The 25,471-nt window shown below is 54.5% G+C and overlaps 1 protein-coding gene across 1 annotated transcript; it reads right to left on the reverse strand.

Annotated features, from left to right (window-relative positions):
- Nucleotides 1–576: 576 nt before the first annotated feature.
- Nucleotides 577–21,839, reverse strand: TRPV1 (transient receptor potential cation channel subfamily V member 1). The gene is made up of 15 exons (XM_003933069.3): nucleotides 21,536–21,839; nucleotides 20,358–20,524; nucleotides 20,129–20,281; nucleotides 19,510–19,650; nucleotides 19,069–19,367; nucleotides 17,528–17,707; nucleotides 15,527–15,685; nucleotides 13,505–13,597; nucleotides 10,826–10,896; nucleotides 9,269–9,434; nucleotides 8,801–8,867; nucleotides 5,868–6,190; nucleotides 4,540–4,667; nucleotides 3,960–4,075; nucleotides 577–860 (listed from the first exon to the last, which is right to left on the reverse strand). Exons 1-15 carry the CDS (start codon nucleotides 21,817–21,819, stop codon nucleotides 688–690), a joined length of 2,520 nt encoding a protein of 839 aa, XP_003933118.2. The 5' UTR covers nucleotides 21,820–21,839; the 3' UTR covers nucleotides 577–687.
- Between the last annotated feature and the right edge of the window lie 3,632 nt (nucleotides 21,840–25,471).

A 25,471-nucleotide genomic window follows, 5' to 3' on the forward strand; every position in this document is an offset into this window, starting at 1 on the left:
CAGCAAAGGAAGGTTTTTGTTCCCAAAGGTGTTTTCCTGGGTTTCATTTACTTTTGCTCCTGGTAAAATAAAATCAAAGAAGGTTGGGTGTAGTGGTGCACGCCTGTAATCCCAGCCCTTTGGGAGGCCGAGGCGGGCAGCTCACCTGAGGCCAGGAGTTCCAGACCAGCCTGGCCAACATGGTGAAACTCCGTTTATACCAAAAATACAAAAATTAGCTGGGCTTGGTGGTGCATGCCTGTAGTGCCAGCTACTTGGGAGGCTGAGGCAGGAGAATCACCTGAACCCAGAGACAGAAGTTGCGGTGAGCCAAGATCGTGCCACTGCACTTCAGCCTGGGAGACAAAAGTGAAACTCTGTCTCAAAAAAAAAGAAAAGAAAAGAAAAGAAAAGAAAAGAAAACAAGGGTGTAACATGTCCCGGGAGAGACTGACAGTCCACACTGTTGAATAAAGTGAGTAAGAACTCAAAAGCCTGTTCGGAGGTTCACCTGGGGACAGTGGCGGTTGGATGGATGTCACTCCTCGTGCTTCCAACAATGCTTCCCACACTTGTCCAGTGCAGACTTGGGAACATGCTGAGCAGGCCCAGACCAGGCCATGCTGCTGACCGAGCACTGGAGTCGCCCTAGCAGCCCCCTGAGGCAGTGGGGGACCCAGCGTTTATGGTGCTTTCTGCGTGAGGTCCTCACTTCTCCCCGGAAGCGGCTGGATTCTTGAAGACCTCAGCATCTTCCGGCTTAAGGGACCCTGAAAACTGTTGAAGATGAACCTCCTCGGGCTGAGCGGAGTGCCTGTCTCGAGCACTTGCCTCTCTTAAAAGGGGAACCAGGGCAAAGTTCTTCCAGTGTCTGCCTGAAACTGAAGGGTAAAACACAATTACTACCTTGGATGCAGCAAAACAAACACTTGCCTCTTGGCCTCACAAATCCCCGGATAAAAGGAGGCCCAGGCATGCAAGGGCTCCCTGCGGCAGCTGGATTGTGCCATGTCCTCTTCCCGCAACTGCTCAGAGAGCCTCGTGTACTCTGGTGGCTCCTTCACTTCTCTTCCTCTACCCCACCCCGACTTTTTTGCGGACTCAAGGGAGCCCATCGCCTGCCCCTCTTGGCCTCCATTTCCTCCCTGCCCAAGTGGGAGGGAGAGGAGGTCTCCAAAGTGCCACACTGAGGCCTGCCCCATGAGTGCTTCAACACCGGGGCAGCTCTGGCTGATGAGCACTACCCAGGAAGCTGGATTCCCGGTCCAGGCCCGCTGCATTCCAGCCTGGGCACGGAACAAGCCTCCGTCTCAAAAAAAAAAAAAAAGAAAGAAAGAAAAGAAAAACAGCTGGGCACGGTGACTCATGCCTGTCATCCCAGCACTTTGGGAGGCCGAGGTGGGCGGATCACCTGAGGTCGGGAGTTCAAGACCAGTCTGACCAACATGGAGAAACTCCGTCTCTACTGAAAATATAAAATTAGCTGGGTGTGGTGGCCCATGCCTGTAATCCCAGCTACTCAGGAGGCCGAGGCAGGACAATCACTTAAACCCGGGAGGCAGAGCTTTCGGTGAGCCAAGATGGCACCGTTGCACTCCAGCCTGGGCAACAAGAGCAAAACTCTGTCTCAAAAAAAAAAAAAAAAGAAAGAAAGAAAAAAGAAATGATAAATGTGAAGTTAGGCAACCTCCAACCATCCCCCATCCCTGCCCCAATTAACATGTCCATCCCTGTCACTGGGTCGATGTGTCTATAAATATCACAGTGTCTGTGCAACGTTGTAAACTGTCAACGATGTCACGCAAACATGATGCAACTCAATTGCAAAGTAAAACAGCGAATCCGTCAAAGATGCGGGATTTCACTAAATCAACAAGAGTGACACTGAAGAACCGCTCAAATCACACGCAAAGCTGCCTTTCGGTAGCTCTCTGACAAAGTCAGACCAGTTAACAGCTGACCAAGAGACTATCAATAAGCATGGTTGTGTGACACGCGGAGAACTTCAGACTGAACTCAGGAAAATCACACGACTGCAGGAGGCCTGTGGAAAAACCGATGGGCCTCCAGCAATTTTCTAAAAATGAGCCTTTGAGAAAATGGATTTTCCCTTCCAGCTATAATGGAGTATCTAGCACTGTGCTAGCCATCCTGCTGGCAGCAGTCACAGAACTAGGCAACCTACACACAGCAGATGTTTCTCAGGGATAGGACATTAGGCAGCGGAAAACGGCAATCCCACAAACAACACAAACCTACTGCATGGTGGCTCACGCCTGGAATCCCAGCACTGTGGAGGCTGAGGCGGGAGGATCCCGAGGTCAGGAGATCGAGACCAGCCTGGCCAATATGGCGAAACCCCGTCTCTACTAAAAACACAAAAATTAGCCGGGTGTGGAGGCGTGCACCTATAATCCTAGCTACTCAGGAGGCTGAGGCAGAAGAATCACTTGAACCCGGGAGGTGGAGGTTGCTGTGAGCCAAGATCATGCCACTGCACTCCAGCCTGGGCAACAGAGACAGATTCTGTCTCAAAAACAAACAAACAAACAAACAAAAAAAACCAAACAAAAAACAACTTAGCAGCTAAAGATTTTTAAAAATTTAAAATTTAAAAAGGCCAGGCACAGTGGCTCACACCTATAATCCTAGCCCTTGGGTGACCAAGGTGGGTGGATTACCTGAGGTCAGGAGTTCAAGACCAGCCTGGGCAACATGGTGAAAGCCCGTCTCTACTTAAAAAAATACAAAAATCAGCAGGTGTGGTGGCGGGCGCCTATAATCCAAGCTACTCCAGAAGCTGAGGCAAGACAATTGCTTGAACCTGGGAGGCGGAGGTTGCAGTGAGCCCAGATTGTGCCACTGTACTCTAGCCTAGGCGACAGAGTGAGACTTCATCTCAAAAAAAAAAAAAAAAAAAAAAAGAGTTCTGGAAAGAGTGATGATAGTTGTACAATAATGTGAATGTGCTTAATGCCACTGAATTGTACACTTAAAATGATACATATTTTACCGCAATTTTTTACAATTAAATACAAAGTAATTCAAAACAAAGTGTGCAGGGTTGTCATTATAACTCAAAATGTGTCCACTATACACTAGGCCTGCTTCATTTTAAAGTAAATGTCCTCAATTAGACATTTTTAATGTTTTCTATTAAATGTTTACCAGTAACTGTTAAATGGCTTTCTTTCTGGTAGTAATTTTCCTCGGAGTTTTTATATTTTTTCTTGTTTTTGAGACAGAGTCTCATTCTGTCGCCCAGGCTGGAGTACAATGGCTCCATCTCATCTCATTGCAACCTCCGCCTCCCAGGTGCAAGCAATTCTCCTGCCTCACCCTCCCGAGTAGCTGGGATGACAGGTGCCCCCACCATGCCTGGCTATTTTTTGTATTTTTTTAGTAGTGATGGGATTTCACCATATTGGCCAGGCTGGTCTCGAACTACAGGCCTCAGGCGATCCACCCGCCTCGGCCTCCCAAAGTGCTGGGATGACAGGCGTGAGCCACCATGCCTGGCCTCCCCGGGGTTTTTCTACTAAAAGCATCCCCTTTCCTCTCTCTCCCTCCCCTCTTCTCTACCTGCCCGGATGTGTTCGTGAGTGACGTGTGTTCCTGTGTGCCTGTTTGTGTCTGCATAGCCCCACAGAGCTCTGACACAGCATGCACACATGCAGGGTGAAGATCAGAGCCAAGGAGGCAGGGCGGGGCTGGCTGCATCCCCCGGGGTGCTGGGGACAGGTGCGTGGGCTGGAGGTGCTGGCCCAGCTGCTTGCGTGGGCCCAGCGTGCCGTCAGCTGCATCAGCATGTGTGATGCACTCACGTCAGCCTGGGACTATGTGCACATGGCTGACGTCAGGGGCTGCTCAGTGCCCAGGTCCTGGGGGGTGAGGAGCCCGGCAAGGGCCTATAAGGCTCTCCCTGCCAATGTCGGGCCACCAGCTGAGGAGGTGCCAAGCACTGGCCCCACCCACCTCACCTCTGCTTGACCGCAGGGAGAAGCTCAGCGTGCGCTTCACACCCTCGCAGTTGCCCGGGTCTTCATTGATGATGCCCACGTTGGTGTTCCAGGTGGTCCAGTTCACCTCGTCCACTCTGCAGGGCGAGGGGTCGGGGCAGCCTGAGAGCTGGGCCAGCTTCCTGGTCCGAGCGCTCTGCCCACAGGCCCAGCCCAAGAAACACACACATCAGGACACAGTGGGTAGGGAGGGCAGAGGGGACTTGATTTTTGGACACCATCCCCAAAGATGTGATCTCTGACCATCCCGGAAGGCCCAGGGACTTTAAATATTGGATGGCAGGCTCTGACCCTGCTCACTAGATGACCCCTTTGGCCACCTGAAATTTTCTGGAATTTCGTGTCTGGGCCCCACCAGCTGAGATCTCAGATGGGTCCCGTGCACACCCACAGCCGAGCTCTGGACGGACCTCATCCCTACAGCTGGCCTTGGGAGAGCACCCCATGTTCATGACGGGCCCAGCAGGCCCCGAGTCAGCCTCTGTGCCCACGGGGAGCCCCGAAGCTCCCAAGCTCCGACTGGGGTGAGGCCTAGCGTTACCTGAAGCACCATCTGTAGTCGTCCTGGCCGTCAGGGGTGTACCCCACCTGCAGCAGCTTGCCAGAGCGGAAGGCCTTCCTCATGCACTTCAGGAAGCTCTTCTCCGTGTCCAGGATGGTGATGGCTCTCTGCAGGAGGACAGCAAGGGCAGAGGCTGCATCCCAGGGCCCCATGGCTGCCAGGACCCATCTCCCCTGGAGCTCTCCCAGCCCCAGATGCCTCTGGGCTGGTATCCAGTGCCCTCCATGCTGGCCTTGTTTCCGGAGCCTGGCAGGGACACACTTTATGCCGGGAGCCCAGCCTGGCCAGCCCAGACCTGCCCAGGTGCTACTGGTGCCTGCTGTGCCTACACAGGGCAGCCCAAGGCATGAAATGGAATGCCCCAGACCCCACCCTGAGGAGCAGGACCCCGGGTGAGACCGGCTGGGCCAGGTCCTGGCTCCGTCACTTACTAGCTGTGTGGCCCTGTGCACAGATACCCAGCTTTGCTACGCCTACACCTCAGTGCCTTCACTCAAAAATGGAACAGTATGGCCCAGTGCAGTGGCTCACACCTGTAATCCCAGCACTTTGGGAGGCCAAGGCGGATGGATCACCTGAGGACGGGAGTTTGAGACCCGCTTGGCCAACGTGGTAAAACCCACCTCTACTAAAAATACAAAAATTAGCTGGGCGTGGTGGCGGGCACCTGCAATCCCAGCTACTAGGAAGGCTGAGGCAGGAGAATCACTTGAACCCAAGAGGCAGAGGTTGCAGTGAGCCAAGGTCTCACCAATGCATTCCAGCCTGGGTGACAAGAGCAAAACTCTGTCTCAGAAAAAAAAAAAAAAAGGAACAGTAATAGAATCCATTTCCCAGGGCTGTTGTGAGGATTAAATGAGCTCAGGTAGGACAGACAGTACCGTCCCTACAACAGAGAAAGTGCTTCTGACTAAGAATGAAACTTATTATTAGTAGCTGGGGTTGCGGATGTCGGCGACGGGGCTCAGAAAAGTAGCCGGCAGCCCTGCCCTGTGCCGGCTGCTCCCCTGAGTCTGGCCTCTGGTGCCCTCCTTATACCAGGCTCCTCTGAGGCGGACACCTGTGGGCTGAGCCCTCTTCCTCCTTCCCTCCAGGACCACCCAGGCCAGAGCCAAGCATGCGGTCTAGAAACACCAGCTGAGCTCATCTGCCCTGAGCAAATGCTGGCCAGGGGAGCGTGCTGGGAGTCTGCGGAGGGAGGTGCTGAGGCTGCATCCTCGGGCCTGGCCGGGCTTCCTGCAGGCCTCATGTGCCCAGCTGTGTAAGGCAGTGGACAGAGCACCCGCCCCCGCCACCCCCCCACCCACCTGCAGCTTCCAGATGTTCTTGCTCTCCTGTGCGATCTTGTTGACCGTCTCACCCATGAGGGCGATCAGCATGTTGAGCAGGAGGATGTAGGTGAGGATGACGTACGCCAGCAGCAGGATGATGAACACAGCCTTGAAGTCATAGTTCTCGGTGAACTCCAGGTCGCCCATGCCGATGGTGAACTTGAACAGCTCCAGGCACGTGGAGTACAGGCTGTTGTAGGAGTTATCGGGGGGCCTGCAGCCAGGCCCCCGCCACCTGTGCGACGTGGACTCGGTCGGCAGAGACTTGTTCTTCCCATCTTCAATCAGCGTCACCACCGCTACAGGGCATGGGGAGGGTGGGGTGCTGTTGGATAGAAGCCAATACCCCAAGTCCCCTGACACACACCCTCCTGCTCAGCCATGTGGCACCTTTGTGAGAAGTTATTTTTAAGGCACTTCTTCTCTAAAACTATCAAAATAATTTTTACAATATATTGTTTTATGAACGTTATCATCATCTATTAGAAAAATACAGATATACACATATAAATCTACACGTGCAATGTGCATATAGCCACCACCTTTGTGCAGTGCACAACCTGCTTAACCGTACCTGTCAGCTCTGGCTCCATACCTGCTTTGTCTGTCACACCCTGTCTGCCTGCATCCCTTAGAGGTCCATTATGCAACCCTGAGCACTGAGGAGCTCAGAGCAGACTGGCCTCTTCCAACATTCTGCATGTTTCTTTGGGAAGTAGGGCACAGAGCCTGAGCGCTTCCACAGCACTTCTGCGTCCCAGTACCCACTAACCCCCACTGGCCCAGTCAGTCCCTTCTGTACCTACTGAAATGCAGGGCCTTCAGATCCAGCCGCCCATCCCTCCCAGCCAGAGATTCTAACGCAAACTGCAGGGTGGGGACAGGGAGGGCGCACCCTGTGAACCATGTAACTCTGGGACTTCGATGAGCATCAAAGCAGACTCAGGTGCTCTAACAATGATGTGGAGTCTGTGCAGTGGCCTGTCATCCCAGCCCTTTGGGTAGCTCGCACCTGTCATCCCAGCTACTCAGGAGGCAAGGCAGCAGAATCGCCAGAACCCAGGAGGCAGAGGCTGCAGTGAACTGAGATCGCTTCACTGCACTCCAGCCCGGGTGACAGGCCAAGACTCCACCTCAAAAAAAAAAAAAAAAAAAAAAGTCATTATTTGGCCCCATGATGGGATGAAGTGATTCAGGTAAGACTCATCAATGGATGTTAACTCCTGGGTAGACACCTGGCTATTCACACGGTCTCCCAGCATCTCCCTGAAAAGTATCCATTACAAAGGTAAATATAGTAGCTTTACAGTGGAAAAGTCTGGCCGACCCACCAACACCAAGTCATCAGAGGTGAGACAGACGTCATGTGACTCCCAATAAAACGTACTGAAGGGGGCCGGGCGCGGTGGCTCATGCCAGTAACCCCAGTGCTTTGGGAGGCTGAGGCAGGTGGATCACAGAAAAAAAAAAAAGTACTGAAGAAGACACACAGCGCTTCTTGATACTGTGGCCAAAAGCGCACACCTGGCTGTAATCGTGAGGAAACCATCAGACACACCCAGATTGAGAAACACTGTGCAAAACCTCTGGCCTCTACTCATGACAAACTCTAAGGTCACAAATGACCAGGGAAGACCCAGGAACTGCCCCAGATAAAGGAGACTCACGCCTATCATCCCAGCACTTTGAGAGCCAAGGCGGGCAGATCACTTGAGGTCAGGAGCCTTAGACCAACGTGGCGAAATCCCTTCTCTGCTAAAAATACAAAAAAATCAGCCAGGGGTGGTAGCACCTGTAATCCCAGCTACTTGAGAGGCTGAAGCATGAGAATTGCCTGAATGTAAGCCAAGATGGCACCACAGCACTCCAGCCTGGGCAACAGCATGAGACTCTTGTCTCAAAAAATAATGAATTAGTTAGTCAATTAATTATTAAAGGAGACTAAAGAAGCATAAAAATGAAACGGAATGCATGATCCAGGATTCTCATTTTCTGCTAAAGATCTTAGTAGGACAATTGATGAAATTGGAACAAGGGCTGTGGGTTCTATCACAGCGTGAATCAGTGTGACCTTCCTGCCTGTGGTCCTTCAGCTGCGTTTATGTAAAATAACTTCTTTCTTTTAGGAAATACACACTGAAGTGTTTCATGGTAAAGGGCTGATCATATCTGCAACTTACTCTGAGTCTTTTTCACGTGTGGCCTCCGTGTGTGTATGTGTGGGCGCACACACGTGTGTGTGCCGGGCTGAAGAAAGTGATAACATAAAATGTGGTAATTTGGGGGAATCTGGGTGAGGAGTACAGAGAAGGTATTGGTTCTATTCTTGCAACTTTTCTGGAAGTCTGAAATAATGTCAAAATTAAAAGTTGAAAGAAACGACAGAGCCAAAATGTTATACAACAGGCAAGCACCCTTCTCGCCTGGAAAATTACTTACAACCTTTTTTTCTCAGAGACGGAGTCTCACACTATCACCCAGGCTGTGATATCGGCTCACTGCAACCTGTACCTCCCTGGTTCAAGAGATTCTCCTGCCTCAGCCTCCTGACTAGATGGGATTACAGGCATGTGCCACCACGCCCGGCTACTTTTTGTACTTTTAGTAGAGACAGGGTTTTGCCATGTGGGTCAGACTGGTCTCAAACTCCTGACCTTGTGATCTACCTGCCTTGGCCTCCCAAAGTGCTGGGATTACAGGCTTGAGCCACCACACCTGGCCTGCTTAAAATATTTTATGAATCACGTGTCCAAGTTCTGCAGCTCATTTCAGTGTGTCCTCTGCCTACCCTCTCTGTCACCACAGACATGGACCTGCCTACCCTCCTCACTCAGCTCCTGGCAGAGTCTACAGGAGGCCCAGGCAAGCAGGAGCCTCGCCCTCCCCCCAGCCCCGACCAAGCCCATTACCCGTGGAAAACCCGAACAAGAAGACGACGTAGACGAACATGAAACGGCACAGGTCTCTCAGGATCATCTGCAGGAGAGAGCGGGCTCATCAGAGCCAAGTCTAGGCCCAGGAAGAGCCGAGGGGAAGGCCGGGTCGGTCGGCCTGGGGGTGCATCTTGAGGACGCCAGGAGGGTTTGGTTTGCTGGTTCTCAGCTTGGGGGTCTTGAGGGAGCATCCACCCTTCCCCCATAGCCTTTGTTCTGGTCGGGAGATGGAGGCCTGGTATGCAGAGGGGTCAGGTTTCAGGGGACCCCACACACAAAGCCGGGTCAAGGCCAGATTGCTTGATTCTTGGAAAATGGGCTGGGAGCTAAGCCAGCCCCTTTCTGGGTAAGACAGAGAGGGTGGGTGGAGTTCATGGGACAGCGTCTCCCGCGCCCACGAGGTAAGCGGGTCCAAGGAGACCCCCTGGGGCACAGGACACCCACCTTCTCTATCATGACAGCGTAGATGCCCATCTGCTGGAAGCCGCGGGTGTAGTACAGCATGTTGGTCCAGCCCAGGGCCAGCGAGAACACCATGGAAGCCACGTACTCCTTGCGGTGGCTGAAGTACAGCACTACAGTGGCCAGCATGAGCAGGGACTGCACAAAGCTGGGTGGGGAGGGGCAGAAAGCTCCATCACAGGAACCTGGGAGGCCGGGCGTCCCCAAAACAAAAGGCCGCAGGCTGCTCAGAGGCCCAGATCGCGGGGGTTGGGGAGGGGCTGCCCTGATTCCTTCAGCCCAGGCATTCTCTCTCTTTCCTCAGGCAGTCTCACTCTGTCACCCAGGCTGGAGTGCAGTGGCGCAACCTCGGCTCACTGCAAACTCCGCCTCCTGGGTTCAAGTTATTCTCCCACCTCAGCCTCCTGAGTAGCTGGGACTACAGTCATGTGCCACCAAGTCCAGCTAATTTTTGTATTTTTAGTAGAGACGGGGTTTCACCATGTTGGCCAGGCTTGTCTTGAACTCCTGACCTCAAGTGATCAGCCCGCCTCGGCCTCCCAAAGTGCTGGGATGACAGGTGTGAGCCACTGCACCCAGCCATCCACACTGTTCTGTAAAGGTGCTTTCCCTCATCTGCCCCCTCCTAAAGCAGTGGTTCTCAACCAGGAGCGATTCCGGCACCACCCCCCAACAGGCGAGGAGCCTTTGGCCACATCTGGAGAGGTTTTTCCTTGTCAAGACTGGGGGACAGGGAAGAGCTCCAGGCATCTGTGAGTAGAGGCCGGTGATACTGCTAAACATTCTAGAAGGCACAGGGCAGCCCCCACCACCACACTAAGCATTATGCAGTCCAAAATAACAACAGTGCCAAGGTCAAGGAACCCCCACCCCGTTAAAGACAGGAAACTCCCTGAAAGCAGGGACCATGTCTGTTTCATCCAGTATTCCAAGGCCAACCTCGTGAATGGCAGCTGGGGAGTAGCAAGGTGAACAAGAGTATTCTCACTTGAACTGTAATTCACAGCACAGTCCGTTCATCCCTGGCACCTGGCACAGAGTGGCCCTCAGGATTCATTCATCCCACAAGTATCTTTTTTTTTTTTTTTTTTTTTGAGACAGAATCTTGTTCTGTTGCCAGGTGGGGGTGCCGTGAGGCAATCTCAGCTCACTTCAACCTCTGCCTCCAGGATTCAATCGATTCTCCTGCCTCCACCTCAAGAGTAGCTGGGACTACAGGTATGTGCCACCACATCTGGCTAATTTTTGTATTTTCAGTAGAGACGTTTTGTATTTTTCACCATGTTGACCAGGATAGTCTCGATCTCTTGACCTTGTGATCCGACACCCCCGCCACCTGGCCTCAGCCTCCCAAGGTGCTGGGATTACAGGCATGAATAACGCCCAGCCCACAAGTATCCACAGAGTGCCTTCCGCCATTCTTTCAACATGTTCACTGAGGTCCCACTATGCGCCAGGCCCAGCATAAATGAGAGCTCACGTGATAACTGACTGCTGTCACCTGGGACTGGACTGGAAATGAGTGCAAGTGTCACTTACAAAAGCATCTCACTGTAGCTGTCCACAAACAAGGTCTTCAGTGACGGCCGCCTCTGCAGGAAGTACTGAATCTGCAGGTAAACAGACAGAGGAAGGTCCCCAGCAATGCTTGACATGGCTAGATGGCCAGCACTCAGACACTTCCTAAATGGCGCCACGATGGGGCGGCGGAGCGTGTGAAAGCAGAGATTGTGGAAAGGGAGGAACGGCATGGATCAGGCCAATGGGGTAACACTAGGTGACCCCGTCAGTACAGATTGCTAAAAGTACACAGTGGAGCTGGGTACGGTGGCTCACGCCTGTAATCCCAACACTTTGGGAGGTTGAGGAGGGTGGATCACAAGGACAGCAGTTCGAGACCTTCATCCTGGGTAATTCGGTAAAACCCCGTCTCTACCAAAAATACAAAAAATTAGCTGGATGTGGTGGCGGGTGCCTGTAATCCCAGCTACTCGGGAGGTTGAGGCAGGAGAATCGCTTGAACCCAGGACGCGGAGGTTGCAGTGAGCCGAGATTGCACCACTGCACTCTAGCCTGGTGACAGAGCGAGACTCTGTGTCAAAAACAAAAAATACACAGAGGATTTACAAATATACCCAGAAGTGCAGACAGGAAGGAAAATCACCAAAATGTTATCAGTTGTGTACCGAATTGGGCAAATTTTTTTCTTCTTTCTAATTGGTGCTTTTTTCCTAATTTTTTTCTTTTTTCTTTTATTATTATTATTTTTTTTTTGAGACAGAGTCTTGCTCTGTTGCCAGGCTGAAGTGCAGTGATGTGATCTCGGCTTACTGCAACATTCACCTCCCAAGTTCAAGCAATTCTCCTGCCTCAGCCTCCCGAGTAGCTGGAACTACATGTGTGCACCACCACACCCGGCTAATTCTTCTATTTTTAGTACAGACAGGATTTCACCATGTTGGCCAGGATGGTCTCGATCTCTTGACCTCGTGATCCGGCTGCCTGAGCCTTCCAAAGTGCTGGGATTACAGGCAAGAACCACCACACCTGGCCTTTTCCTCATTTTTTTTTTTTTTTTTAAAGACAGGATTTCACCACGTTGGTCAGGCTGGTCTTGAACTTCCAACCTCAGGTGATCCGCCCGCCTTGGCCTCCAAAGTGCTTGGATTGCAGGTGTGAGCCACCATGCCTGGCCTTTTCCTAATTTTTTTTTAAGAGATCAGAGTCTCACTACGTTACCCAGGCTGGTCTCAAACTCCTGGCCTCAGCTGAGATTACAAGCATGAGCCACTTTTTTCTTAATTTTTTCACCCCTCAAGCATACTTTTTTTCTTAATTTTAAGTAAGCGTTAAAATAAAAATTCTTGTAAGAAGCTGCCGCTGTCAGCCAGGGGTCCTGTCCAGGACACCCCCATACTCTGCTCCCTCCCACAGGTCAACCCAGCTCTTGCCAATCCCACCACGCTTGCCACCTACTGTGGCATTGTACGTTATTGTAATGTGAACTGTGAGTGTGAAAAGAAAGACAGCTGGCTCTGTGAAGACAAAGTTCAATGACAGAACAATTCCATAAAGATGAGTGACTTAAAAAAAATGGGTATCGCTTACACCAAAAAGACTGGGGGATAAAAATCACAATGGAGCCTGGCGTGGGGCGCCTGCCTGCCCATAGTTCCAGCTACTCCAGAGGCTGAGGTGGGAGATCACTTCAGCCCGAGAGACAGAGGTTGCAGTGAGCCATGATCGTGCCACTGCACTCTAGCCTGGGTGACAGAGCGGGACCCCATCTCATAAAAAATTAAAATTAAAATGCTACAAGGGTTTCTGGAGTCAAAAAAAACCATACACACAATCATTTTTTATGCATCTACGTTTCCACTCTTCTTTAAAGAAGCTGAGACTAGAAATCTTAGATGATATAAATATGGTGTTTGCAAGAAAGGTGATGAAAAATCTAAAACGGTGGGTCCCACGTTCAAAGAAAAGATTACTCCTGCATTCCAAAAAAAAAAAAAAAAAGCCAAGGATTCCACATTTGAATTTCCAGTTAAAAATAAAACAATTCCTTGCCAACACAGTGGCTCACATCTGTAATTCAGCATTTTGAGAGGCTGAAGTAGGTGGATCACTTGAGGAGTTCAAGACCAGCCTGGCCAACATGGTGTAACTCCATCTCTACTAAAAATACAAAAAAATTAGCAGTGTGTGGTGGCAGGTGCCTGGAATCCCAGCTACTGGGGAGGCTGGGGTAGGAGAATCGCTTGAATCCAAGAGGCAGAGATTGCGGTGAGCTGACATCACGCCACTACACTCCAGCCTGGGCAACAGGAAAAAAAGAAAAAGCAATTCCAGTCTGCATGGAGAGTTCCTTCCTTGCCCAGACCTTTCACAGACTGGTTTGATTAATTAAATAACTACCAATCATGATCCTCACTTAAGAGGCCTCCACTCTGCCTCTGTAATTAAACATTACATTCCGTGGAGAGGCCGGATTGTCTGTGTTCAAGCTTGCCTGCCTTGGGCCTGTGGAGAGGCCCTGAGCGCCCTCCCGCCCCCGCCGTGACTGCCTGAAGGGCTCTCATCTTCGGCTCTGTGTCTCTGAGCTCCCCAAGCAGGGCCGTTAGGTGTCCGATGAAGAAAAAAGTGAGTGGTCAGGGTTGCTCTTGCCTTTTTGTTTTGGTGATAATGGAAACTCATAACGTGGGAAGGAACACTTACCCCTCGGAAAAAGAAATAGACTCCTCCTAACACAGACAGAATCTCTCCAGTAACTCGGAAATAGTCTTCAGTGTTTTCCATCTTAAAGGGAGGCTGTGAGATGCAGAAAAGTTGGTCACTCCATGTAATCATTCATTCATTCAACAAACACTGCCCAGGTACCAATCCCTGGGATGAAGACATAGCTCCTGCCCAGAAGGCGCAGACTCCATCAGGGGAAGGACACGCAGAGACAGCGTGTTATTAGGGGAGAACCTGCCAGGAGGCCCTACTGTGGGCCTGATTCCCCAGAGTGGCAGCCTCTAGGTGGCAAGCACAGCATCTTACAATGCTGTGCTGTGTCCCACAGCGTCCCGGCAGGCCTGGAGCTCCTCCTGGCTGGGAGCAGGATGATGGACAGCAGGGTGATGGACAGGTGGAAGCACTCTCTCAGACCCCACGCCATACGCATCCAGCTGCCCCCCAACCCATGGCCAGCTCCTGGTCTCCCACAAGTGTCAGGAATGCCCACTGACCATGGAGGGAGGCACCATCTGCACACACTCATGGGGGTCACCCTTGCGTTTCAGTTGCGATTTCCTGGAGTGGGTCACCATCCCGATTTCATAAGCACGAGCTCACTAGCTTGCCTTATTAGCACGTTTCTCTTAAAAGGAAGTCATTATGTGGCCTTAACAGGTGGATAGAAATAGGATTTCATGCCATTATGAAGTTGAGTTTTTCAAGTAAATTTGCTGCTGGGCATGGTGGCTCACACCTGTAATCCCAGCACTTTGGGAGACTGAGGCAGGTGGATCATATGAGGTCATGAGTTCAAGACCAGCCTGGCCAACATGGTGAAACCCTGTCTCTACTAAAAATACAAAAATTAGCCAGGTGTGGTGGCAGGTACCTATAATCCCAGCTACTCAGGAGGCTGAGGCCCGAGAATCACTTGAACCCAGGAAGCAGGGGTTACAGTGAGCCGAGATCACATCACTGAACTCCAGCCTAGGGGACAGAGCGAGACTCTGTTTCCAAAAAAAAAAAAATTTTTTTAATAAAGTAGATTTGCAAAGTGCCCTGGAAACAAAGGCAGCAAATTAAGTGACCTGGGTACGGCATGTGAAGGACTCAGTCCAGAAGTTCCGTGAATTCTTGGCTCTTAGCAGAGGCAAAAGTCTGATCTTAGGCTGATTTGATGGATGGCCCAGGCCCTGGCACGGAAGTGCTCAAAAGTCTAAATCCAGGGAATGTATAATGAGCAAGTGAGTGAATAAAAGAGGGCAGACAAGCAGGATGATGGTGGGCCCTGGGCTTACACCAGTCACATCCCTGCAGACCCCCAGGCCAGGGGTGAGCCGTGTCCCAAGCCCGAATTCCTGCCCAAACTCCTGTATGCTTTCTCTTTTTTTCTTTTCTTTTTTCTTTTTTTTTTTTTTTTTTTTGAGATGGAGTTTTGCTCTTGTTGCCAAGGCTGGAGTGTCACAGTGAAATCTCAGCTCACCACAACCTCTGCCTCCCGGTTCAAGCGATTCTCCTGCCTCAGCCTCCTGAGTAGCTGGGATTACAGGCATGAGCCACCACGCCCAGCTAATTTTTGTATTTTTGGTAAAGACAGGGTTTCTCCATGTTGGCCAGGCTGGTCTCGAATTCCCGACCTCAGGTGATCCCCCTGCCTCAGCCTAACAAAGTACTGGGATTACAGGTGTGAGTCACCACACCTAGCCCCTGCGTGCTTTCTAATCAAGCACACCTCTTCTGCAATCAGGGACCTGAGTGACCACACACTCAGCCCCCAGAACCTCAAGTTAAAGGAGAGGGACTGAGAACAGGGAAGGGGCAGGTCCCCAGTGCAGCCTGAGGCAGGGAAATGGGCACAGGGAGACATGGCTCTCCAGGTGATCCCTCCATCGCTCCAGCAAGCCGGGAAGGAGTCCAGGGCAGCGCCTGGGCCTGAGGTCGGGGAGGTCTTCCCGGAATGTCCATGCCCCTTCCCCACCACCCGAAGCCCTGCCCACGAGGCTGAGCCTCTGGCCGCACCAAGCCAACGACAGGCCTGTAGTAGGCAGCCATGGTGAAGACGATCATGTACAGACAGTAGATGAAGAAGTTGAAGTAGAAGATGCGCTTGACGAATCTGTCCCACTTGTCCTGCAGGAGTCGGTTCAGCGGCTCCACCAAGAGCATGTCGTGGCGATTCTAGAGGGAGCAGAGAGAAGTGAGGTTCCCTCCCGCAGCAGGAGCAGCCTGGCACGCCCACGCCAACCTGTGGTGCTCCCCACAGCCACGTCACCCACACTGTCCACGCAGGGCCGCCCTTGGCCCACAGGGCAGCTGAGGCTCACCGGAGGTCTGAGCCAGCAGCAGCCAGAGCCCGGGGCTGGTCCCAGCACTGCTGCAGCTCAAGGAGGGACCCAGCCTCTTGGTCTCAGTGTCCCCAAAGGCGCAGGGAATGGGGTGAAAGTGACAAGCTCTAAGTGCCCACTGAATGGCCCGCAGCACTGCCCATCAGCCTGTGCCCACGTGTCTAATAACTCACTCCCAAGAGCCCTCCATAATGGGAAGTAGTTGGCTCAGGCGGAGCCTGGCATGGGGGCTGAGGGCAGGCAGGAAAGAGGCTTTGGGTCCAAACTTCTCACATTTCCAGCCCGGGTCAGGCAGGGCAGCAGGGAACTAGGAGGCCCTCCTGCAGGGGGAGGGCACGATGCCAGATGCCATCATTACAAATATGCTTTGGGGCAAATGTCTCATACCCAGAGATTTTGATAAAGTTCATATAGGCCAGGCACAGTGGCCCACGCCTGTAATCCCAGCACTTTGGGAGGCCAAGGCGGGGGGTGGGGATCACCTGAGGTCCGAAGTTAGAGACCAGCCGGGCCAACATGGAGAAATCCCATCTCTACAAAAATATAAAAATTAGCCAGGCATGGTGGTGGGTGCCTGTAATCCCAGCTACTCAGGAGGCTGAGGTGGGAGAATTGCTTGAACCTGGGAGGCAGGGGTTGCAGTAAGCCAAGATCAGGCCATTGCACTCCAGTGTGGGTAACAGAGTGAGACTCCATCTCAAAAAATAAGATAAAATGATAATAATAAAATAAGTTCAGCCGGGCGCAGTGGCTCATTATCTGTAATCCCAGCACTTTGGGAGGTCAAGGTGGACAGATCGCCTGAGGTCAGGAGTTCGAGACCAGCCTGACCAACATGGTGAAACCCCATCTCTATTTAAAAAAAAACAAAATTAGCCCAGCATGGTGATGGGCATCTGTAATCCCAGCTACTTAAGAAGCTGAGGCAGGAGAATCACTTGAACCCGGGAGACAGAGGTTGCAGTGAGCCAAGATAGCGCCGATACACTCTAGCCTGGGCGAGAGCAAAGCCTTGTCTCAAAAAAAAAAAAAAAAAAAAAATCCTACAAGCCCTACCATGAAGTGAAAAAGTTGTATATTCTGTATAGCCTGATCCCATTTATGTGAACAAAATGAAACTACACATTCTGACATAGTATCAGAGGCGGGTCCGTTTTGCGTGGGTACCTCCGCAGCATTTCCATTTCAACGGGATGATCATTGTGTGTGCTTGCTCTGCTTAGGGAAAACTCAGTGGGCGTGAATGGGGACCCAAGGCTGCAGGGCCTGGGCCCGGGCAGTAGTTTTCACTCGTGAGATGCCAGCTGGAGCTGGATGCCAGCAGGGGCTGGGACGGGGCTGGGACTGGGCTGGGACTGGGCTGGGACTGGGCTGGGATTGGGCTGGGACAGGGCTGTTACTGGGCTGGGACTGGGCTGGGATTGGGCTAGGACGGGGCTGGGACTGGGCTGGGACGGAGCTGGGACTGGACTGGGACAGAGCTGGGATTGGGCTGGGACGGAGCTGGGGCTGGGACAGGGACGGGGCTGGGACTGGGATGGGGCTGGGACGGGGCTGGGACGGGGCTGGGACGGGGCTGGGGAGGGGCTGGAACGGGGCTGGGCCTGGGACGGGGCTGGGACAGGGCTGGGGTGCAGAGGCTGACAGGTCCTCCCTGACTTGCCCGGCCACTCACAGGGGTCTCGCTGCTGCTATAGGCGATCACCTCCAGCACCGAGTTCTTCTCACACGTGTCGATGCAGGACAGGTCGTAGAGCGAGGAGTGCACGGGCCCGTAGGCCCACTCGGTGAACTTCCTGGACAGGTGCCTGCACTCGGGCTCCTGGATCTCCCTCTGGAGAATATAGGCCAAGACCTGCCCCCGGGGATCAGGAGCCCGTCAGAGGCCAGCCGGGGCCCAGCCCTACACAGCACCCCAACAACCGCTCTGCTTCCCAGCCCAGCTGGGGGCCCCGCCCAAGCCCCAGGTGAGTCCCCACCCCTTCCTGACCACCACTAAGATCAACCAGCAGGCCAGGCCTGGTGGCTCACGCCTGTCATCCCAGAACTTTGGGAGGCTGAAGTGGGCAGGTCACCTGAGGCCAGGAGTTTGAGACCAGGCTTGCCAACATGATGAAACCCTGTCCCTATTAAAAATACAAAAAATTAGGCAAGCATGGTGGTGGGCGCCTGTAATCCCAGCTACTCAGGAGGCTGAGGCAGAAGAATCACTTGAACCCGGGAGGCGGAGGTTGCAGTGAGCCGATATTGTGCCATTGCACTGCAGCCTGGGCAACAAGAGCGAAACTCCGTCTTAAAAAATAAAAATAAAAAATCAACCAGCCGCTGCCTCAGATGCGACCTGCACTACAGCGGGCCCGGTATCGCCTCAGCACAAGCCTCAGCTCTACCATCTTACCGTGAAGGACATGGTGGTTCCTTCTCAAAAACCTCAAGCCAGAAAGAAATAAAGAGAATGCAAGAAATGAGAGCCAGATGGAGTGGCTTGTGCCTGTAATCCCAGCTACTTGGGAGGCTGAGGTGGGAGGCTCAGTTGAGGCCAGAAGCTGGAGACCAGCGTTGTCACCTAAAGCAGTTCCTGCCTGTCATGGAAAAACACCAACAGCTTTTTCTTCTTTCTTTTTCTTTTTCTTTTTTTTTGAAACAGAGTCTTTCTCTGTCACCCAGACTGGAGTGTAGTGGTACAATCTCAGCTCACTGCAACCTCCGGCTCTTGGGTTCAAGCGAATCTCCTGCCTCAGCCTCCTGAGTAGCTGGTATTACCGGCGTCCGCCACCATACCTGGCTAATTTTTGTATTTTTAGTAGAGATGGGGTTTCACCAGGTTGGTCAGACTGGTCTCGAACTCCTGACCTCAGGTGATCCACCCGCCTTGGCCTCCCAGAGTGCTGGAATTACACGCCTGAGTCACGGCGCCCACCACAACAGCTTTTGTTCTGTCCCACCCTAGACTGTCCCACCTCCATCACTCATCACCCCGCCCCACCGTGTCTTGTTGCTGATACTCAGAGCTGGAAATCCAAAATGGTCACATCAGCCATGCAGGGATCTGTCCAAGGCCTCCAATTTCTCAGACTTACTCTAACAGCCCTGCAGGCTGGTGTGACAGAATCAGAGTCGCACCACAGACAGTGATGCCGGCCTCCGCAGTGAGCCCACAGTCCCTCCCACGCCACCGTCCCCGCTTCGCCGCAGCCTGGGCTGGACCCCTCCTACCCCGATCTTGCCGGTCCCGGCGGCCAGAGCCAGCGGCGTCATCCCCTTCTTGTTGGTGAGCTCCTCCAGCTTCAGAGTGGGGTGCAGCCGGGCCCCCAGGATGAGAAGCTCGTTGTACATGCTCGTCACAAACTTGGTGTTGTCGGCTGTGTTGTCGGCCACCTCCACCAGGGCATGCAGCACCGTGTTGCCCACCGAGTCCCGGGCACTGATGTCGGCCGGCTGCCAGGAGTTCTGCAGCAGGAACTTCACGATGCCCAGCTGGTTGGTGCAGGCGGCCAGGGACAGGGGCAGCTCACCTGCACGAAAGCAGGCCCAGGTGGGCCTCAGGAGGGAGATCCAGCTGGCCCTGAGCCACCCGCCCCAGACTCCCTCTGTCTCTGCCCAAACCTCCCCCTAGCAAAAGCCAAAAAGACAGTGTTGGCCACAGAGTTTCCCTACCGAAGTAGAATCCAGGCCGCCCTTCGGTTTTCTTGAAGAAGTCCCCGTTGGCTGCAGCCTGGACGTCTGCCCCGTTCTCTACCAGGAGGGTCACCAGTGCCATGTTCCGCCTCTCGATGGCGATGTGCAGAGCTGTCTGGCCTGCAGAGGACGCGCACGGTGGGCTTGTGATCGCAGTCCCGCGGGGCTGCCTGGGCAGGGGCTGGGATCTGGGCAGACAGTGTCTGGAGGACCCCCCACTGCAGGAGGCCAGGCCAGGATCCCCCAAGGGGCCCAGCGAGGCCCTGAGGCAGGAGACCCCTGGGAACACGAGATTCCAGTTGGAAGCCAGAGGAGTCAGTGCCCCTGGGGCAAGGAACAGTCACAGAGAGAAAGGCCAGAGGCTGTGACTTCCAAGGACCGGGACCGTCCAGTCAGCGGGGGAGGCAGGGACTTCCCAGGGCCAAGGGAGGAGACATCAGATGGGGGAGGCAGGGATCCCCTAGGATTCGGAGCCACCAACGCAGTGGCTGGGACAGGGAGTAAGGAACCCTGGGGAGCCGGCAGGCCCAGGCACAGCCATGCCCTCCTGGCTCCCTGTGTGCCGGACTGAGCTGTGCCCGGCCCGCTGCCTCCTCACCCCTGTAGTAGCTGTCGGTGTAGCTGGCGTTGACGAACTCCTTCAGGCTGTCCGTCTGCCTCGCGATCTCCAGGAGCAGGGGGATGGTGTCGTTCTGCCCGCTGTGAAGGTTGAGCATGGCCTTCAGCAGACAGGTCTTCCCTGTCTCCGGGTCTGAAAGACAGAGAGAGGATGGGTCAGGCCGGCCGGGGCTGGGCCCCCCCCACCCCGGAGCCTGCGCCGGGGCCACCTTTGAACTCGCTGTCTGTGAGGTGCTTCTTGCTCTTCTGCAGGAACAGCAGCAGGCTCTCCAGCTCCTGGCAGTTGTTCTGAGCCACGGCTTCGAAGATGCTCCTGCGATCATAGAGCCTGAGGGTCTTCTCAGTGCCGGTGGTGACAGAGTCCTGGGACGGCTGCCTACAGGTCAGAAAACACCCCAGTCTCATAGCCTGGTCTCTGCTCGGCCCTCAGGCCTTCGGAGCTTGTCAAGGACATACGGGTCACCCCAAGGGAAACTAAAAGGGGGAAAAATGACATAAAAGCTACCCCTCTGGCTGGGCGCACTGGCTCACACCTGTAATCCCAGCACTTTGGGAGGTTGAGGTGGGTGGATCACTAGGTCAGGAGTTCGAGACCAGCCTGGCCAACATGGTGAAACCTCATCTCTACTAAAAATGCAGAAATTAGCCGGGCATGGCAGTGCAGGCCTGTAATCCCAGCTACTCGGAGACTGAGGCAGGAGAATCACTTGAAACCGGGAGGCAGAGGTTGCAGTGAGCCAAGACTGTGCCATTGCATTCCAGCCTGAGCAGCAGAGCATGACTCTGTCTCAAAAAATAGAAATAAAATCAAAAATAAAAGCCACCCCTCCATCTAGATGACTGTCCAGAAAACCAATATAACAGGGACAGTGGGGCACGTGTGTCCCCATTCTGCCCCCACCCTGTCTATAGACACCATCTAGAAAGTCATCCTCCTACTCCTAGACCACTGGCTTCTCCACCTGCCCAGGCCCTCAGGAGGCAGGAGCCTGGTGGGGACGGGGGCAGCTGGCGGCAGGGGTACAGACGGCCCCTGCTGAGAGAAAAGGTGGCTTCACACTCCCCGGAAGTCAGCCAGCCTATGGCCTCCCTGCCCTGCCTTGGAGCTCACTGGAGCTGTTCTGTACTCTCTAAACAGCTTTTAGACTTCGAGTCCAAGTGTTTGTGGCTGGTAGGGACTGCAGCCGTGGACACCTAGACTCAGCACACCAGCCCCATGACTGTGCATCCCGTGAGGTCCCACAAGGAAGGACGCTGGACCAGACCACCTCTAAGGCTCTCCAGCCCCCTGGCTTTGTGACATTTAGCCCAGAAGCCAGACCACCCTGTGGCATCTCTATGGCCAGTGGGGCTCCTGGCAGGGAGGGGTCTCCAGACGCAGACTTACCTAGCACAGGTGGGGCCGTCGCCGGGCCTCTGGATGGTGATGACAGGGCTGACTGTGATGGTGGGGCAGGAGGCCAGCTCACCTTCCTCGTGGGGGCAACCCGCCGGGAAAGCCTCCTCTGAGTCGCCCTTCCCAAAGAGCCAGGCGCGGCTCCTGGCCGTGGAGAGGTGGGGCTTGGTTGGAGGTGGCCCGGGGTCGGGGTCTCCATCCGGGGGATCTGGGCAGGCGTCCTGCTGGAGTGGGGCCGCGGCCGCCCCTGAGTCTGTGCTGCTCTGTTTCTTCATCCTTGCAGGATCCTCTGCCGCCCAGTGCGCAGCCTGCAGGCAGCCAGCACGCCAGGGTTGGTCCCAGCTTGAGGACTGCTGGAACTTAGACCCCATCTGCCCTCCTTGCCGAGGGTCCTGTGAAGCAGGGTCCCCCAAAACTCCAACTGGCTGCTGCCGCCAACCCCCTAGAACTGAAGTGTTGTCAGGACTGAACCTCTCACCCCAGAGGCCCCAGAGGTGAGCAGGCTAACAGGGCCCAGGCAAGTCCCGTGGCCACGGACGTCGGCCGTGAAGGGGGCACAGGCCCCGGCTCGGAGCCGTCTGTGGTTCTCGGTTAGACCCATCCCTCCTCCTCTCAGGGCCCCAGGTGCCCACTCTGCAGAGTGAGGTTGATAACCACCGCGCCACCTCCCTCCCCAGACAGAGCAAGGGAAACAGCCAGGGTGGCCGTCGCTGGCTATTCAGGGAGGCTCTCAGTGATGACACGCCCAAACGGCAAAGCTGCCTGTGTGCCTGGAACACGGTGAGCAGCAGAGACTGGCACACCCACGCTGCATCATGGGCCTGCGGTGCCACGGCTGCACACACTGCACTGCCTGCCCCGTGGTGGCACAGCTGCACACACTGCACTGGGCACTGTGGTGCCATGGCTGCACACACTGCACTGCCTGCCCTCTGGTGCCACGGCTGCACACACTGCACTGGGCACTGTGGTGCCACGGCTGCACACACTGCACTGGGGCCTGCAGTGCCACAGCTGCACATACTGCACTGAGGCCTGTCCTGTGGTGCCATGGCTGCACACACTGCACTGGGGCCTGTGGTGCCATGGCTGCACACACTGCACTGGGCCGTGCGGTGCCACGGCTGCCCACACTGCACTGGGGCCTGCCCTGCGGTGCCACAGCTGCACATACTGCATTGCCTGCCCTGTGGTGCCACGGCTGCACGCACTGCGCTGCCTGTCCTGTGGTGCCATGGCTGCACGCACTGCACTGGGGCCTGTGGTGTCACAGCTGCACACACTGCACTGGGGCCTGCGGTACCACGGCTCCACACACTGGCAGCCAGGGGCCTGGCTCGCCTCTGCTCTTCAACCTGGTGGCCGCAGCCACTAAGCTTATACAAAATTTTGGATTTCGTGTTTTTTGTCATTTTCATGAATCTGTATGTGTCAAGTATCCTGGCCTTGAAAGTTTAGGCTTTTTTTTTTTTTGAGACAGCATCTCTCCCTGCTGCCCAGGCTGGAGTGCAATGGGGGATCTCGGCTCACTGCACTCCGCCTCCCAGGTTCAAGTGACTGTCATGCCTCAGCCTCCCGAGTAGCTGGGATGACAGGCATGGGCCACCATGCTGGGCTCATTTTTGTATTTTGAGTAGAGATGGCCACACTTAGGCTTTTGGAGCTGGTGGGTCCTCCAGGCCTGAACACCTGGAGATGAGCGGGCAGCAGCACGTGTCATTGGTCACGTGAGCGGATGCGAGTTCCCACTCTCGTCCTGGCCCTGTTCCCCATCCCAGCCCCATTCCCAGGCTCCCTCTCGCTGTGGCTGGGCATCCCCACTCCCCAGCACCCAGGGCTGGCCCACACATTCCTCCCGTAGCCTCTGCTCCCCTCAGGTCTCCACCTAAGGCCTTTTTCCTCCTTCTGCCCTTTCGCAAATCCTACCACCTCTCAGACGCTGCTTCCCCTTAGGATCCAGCACTGATGCCGCCTCCCCTGTGAAGCCCCCACATCCCTGCCCTGGTCACGCTTCCCGCCGTCCTCCACAGAGTGGCCTGGCCCACTGACCGTCCATCCCACACAGCCCACCATGTGGCCTAGCAATGGCTGTCTGTCACTGCTATATTTCTCCATCTCTCCCGTGCCTGTGACCTCCTCCGGGGCAGGGACCTTGTCTGATCCATCTAAGAAGAAGCTGTACTGGGCCGGGCATGGTGGCTCACACCTGTAATCCCAGCACTTTGGGAGGCCAAGGCCTGTGGATCACCTGAGATCAGGAGTTCAAGACCAGTCTGGCCAATATGGTGAAACCACCATCTCTACTAAAAATACAAAATTACCCAGGCGTGCTGGTGGGCACCTGTAATCCCAGCTACTTGGGAGGGCAGGAGAATCGCTTGAACCCAGGAGGCAGAGGTTGCAGTGAGCCGAGATGGCGCCACTGCACTCCAGCCTGGGCAACAGAGTGAGACTTCTTCTGAAAAAAAAAAAAAAAAAAAAGCTTCGCTGGGTGCTGGGCATGAGGGGGAAATGAGAGCGATCAGACCCTTCTAATCCCCATTTCCTTAGGAAGTCAGGGAGACTGATGCTCTGGCAGTGGCTAGATTCCGGAAAACAGCTGCAGAAGGGACGAGAGGCTTCTCCAGTCCTGCATTTGCTTTTTTAAAAAATATATAATCAGGCAGCCTCCCCCACCCCCCGCCCCCAAGGCCAGAATAGCTCAGAGAGACTCCCAAGTGAAAATCCAGGCAGCCAAACTGCAGAGCTCACGGCTGGGCCACGGCCATCAACCAGCTAGGTTCTCAAGCCAGGTCTGTGAAAAAACAGAGGCAGCCTCAGCACGGCGCAGGCTGTGAACAGGACCAGCGCCGGCTGCCGGCCAGCTCCTGCCTGCCTGTTGATCCACTCTCAACGGGCCTGCGTCTGGCTCTGATTCACCCATCAGGCGGATACCCTGCAGCAGGAAGTGACCCGGCCACAGAAAGCCGCTTCCCTCATCCCATCACTCAACACCCATCTACTGAGTCCTCCCCCTCGGAGTCCAGCCCTGTGCTGGGGGCACAGAGAGGAGTCAGCCCCTGCTGAGACAGAAACCTGCTCCTGGCCGGCAGAGGGACTGCCAGGAGGAGTCGGGGGCAGGGTGGTAGGGAGGGCTCCACGGAGTTGGTGACAGATGAGCTGAGCCCGTGGGAGAGAAGCAGGAACTCTAGAGCAGCTGAAGAAGGGGCAGTCATGGACAGGAAGAGAGGCGCAGGGTTGGAACCTGATGGCCGTGAGTCTTGAACTCCAAGGACCCGAAAGCCGACGCGGTTGCGTGGACGGCGGGAAGCCCTGCGTAGCTCTGGGAGCCTGGGGGCTGGGTGCTAGTCTGTGCTTTCTGAAGATAACGCCCTAGCAAGGACCTTTCACAGCACGGGGAGCCTGGCAGCGCTTAAAAGGCTCCAGAAGCAAATAAGCATCAGAATAATGGATGCGTTTGAGCACGTGCTATGCGCAAAGTAAACGCGGTTCAAAGCACTCGTATTCCTTCACTCGCTCAATTCCCACAACATGCGCCAGAGGGAAATATTTCACAGATGAGGGAACTGAGGCACGGGGCAGTTATGTCACGTCCCCGAGGTCACGCAGAGGCGGAACCCGGCCTTGATCCCAGGCAGGCTGGCTCCAGAGCAAATCCAATACTCTACCTCTGTGCTGGAGGTCTGGGCTCTTTCTCAGCTGTTAAACTCAGACCCAGACCCCGCAGCAGGGCCTCGGGGGGACAATCAGAAGAGGCCCTGTCACCCCTGGGGCCAGGCATAAGACCTGAACCTGAAGCACCCCAAAATGCAGTGTGACTAAGACCCAGGCCATACCCACGCCTGGCTGTCCCAGAGATGCCTGTGGTCTCTGAGAATAAGCCAGTCCCCAACACACAGCCCTAGCAGCCAGCAAGGGAGCACCTGT

This window comes from Saimiri boliviensis, chromosome 17 (assembly GCF_048565385.1).
Source record: "Saimiri boliviensis isolate mSaiBol1 chromosome 17, mSaiBol1.pri, whole genome shotgun sequence".
Taxonomy (NCBI): domain Eukaryota; kingdom Metazoa; phylum Chordata; class Mammalia; order Primates; family Cebidae; genus Saimiri; species Saimiri boliviensis.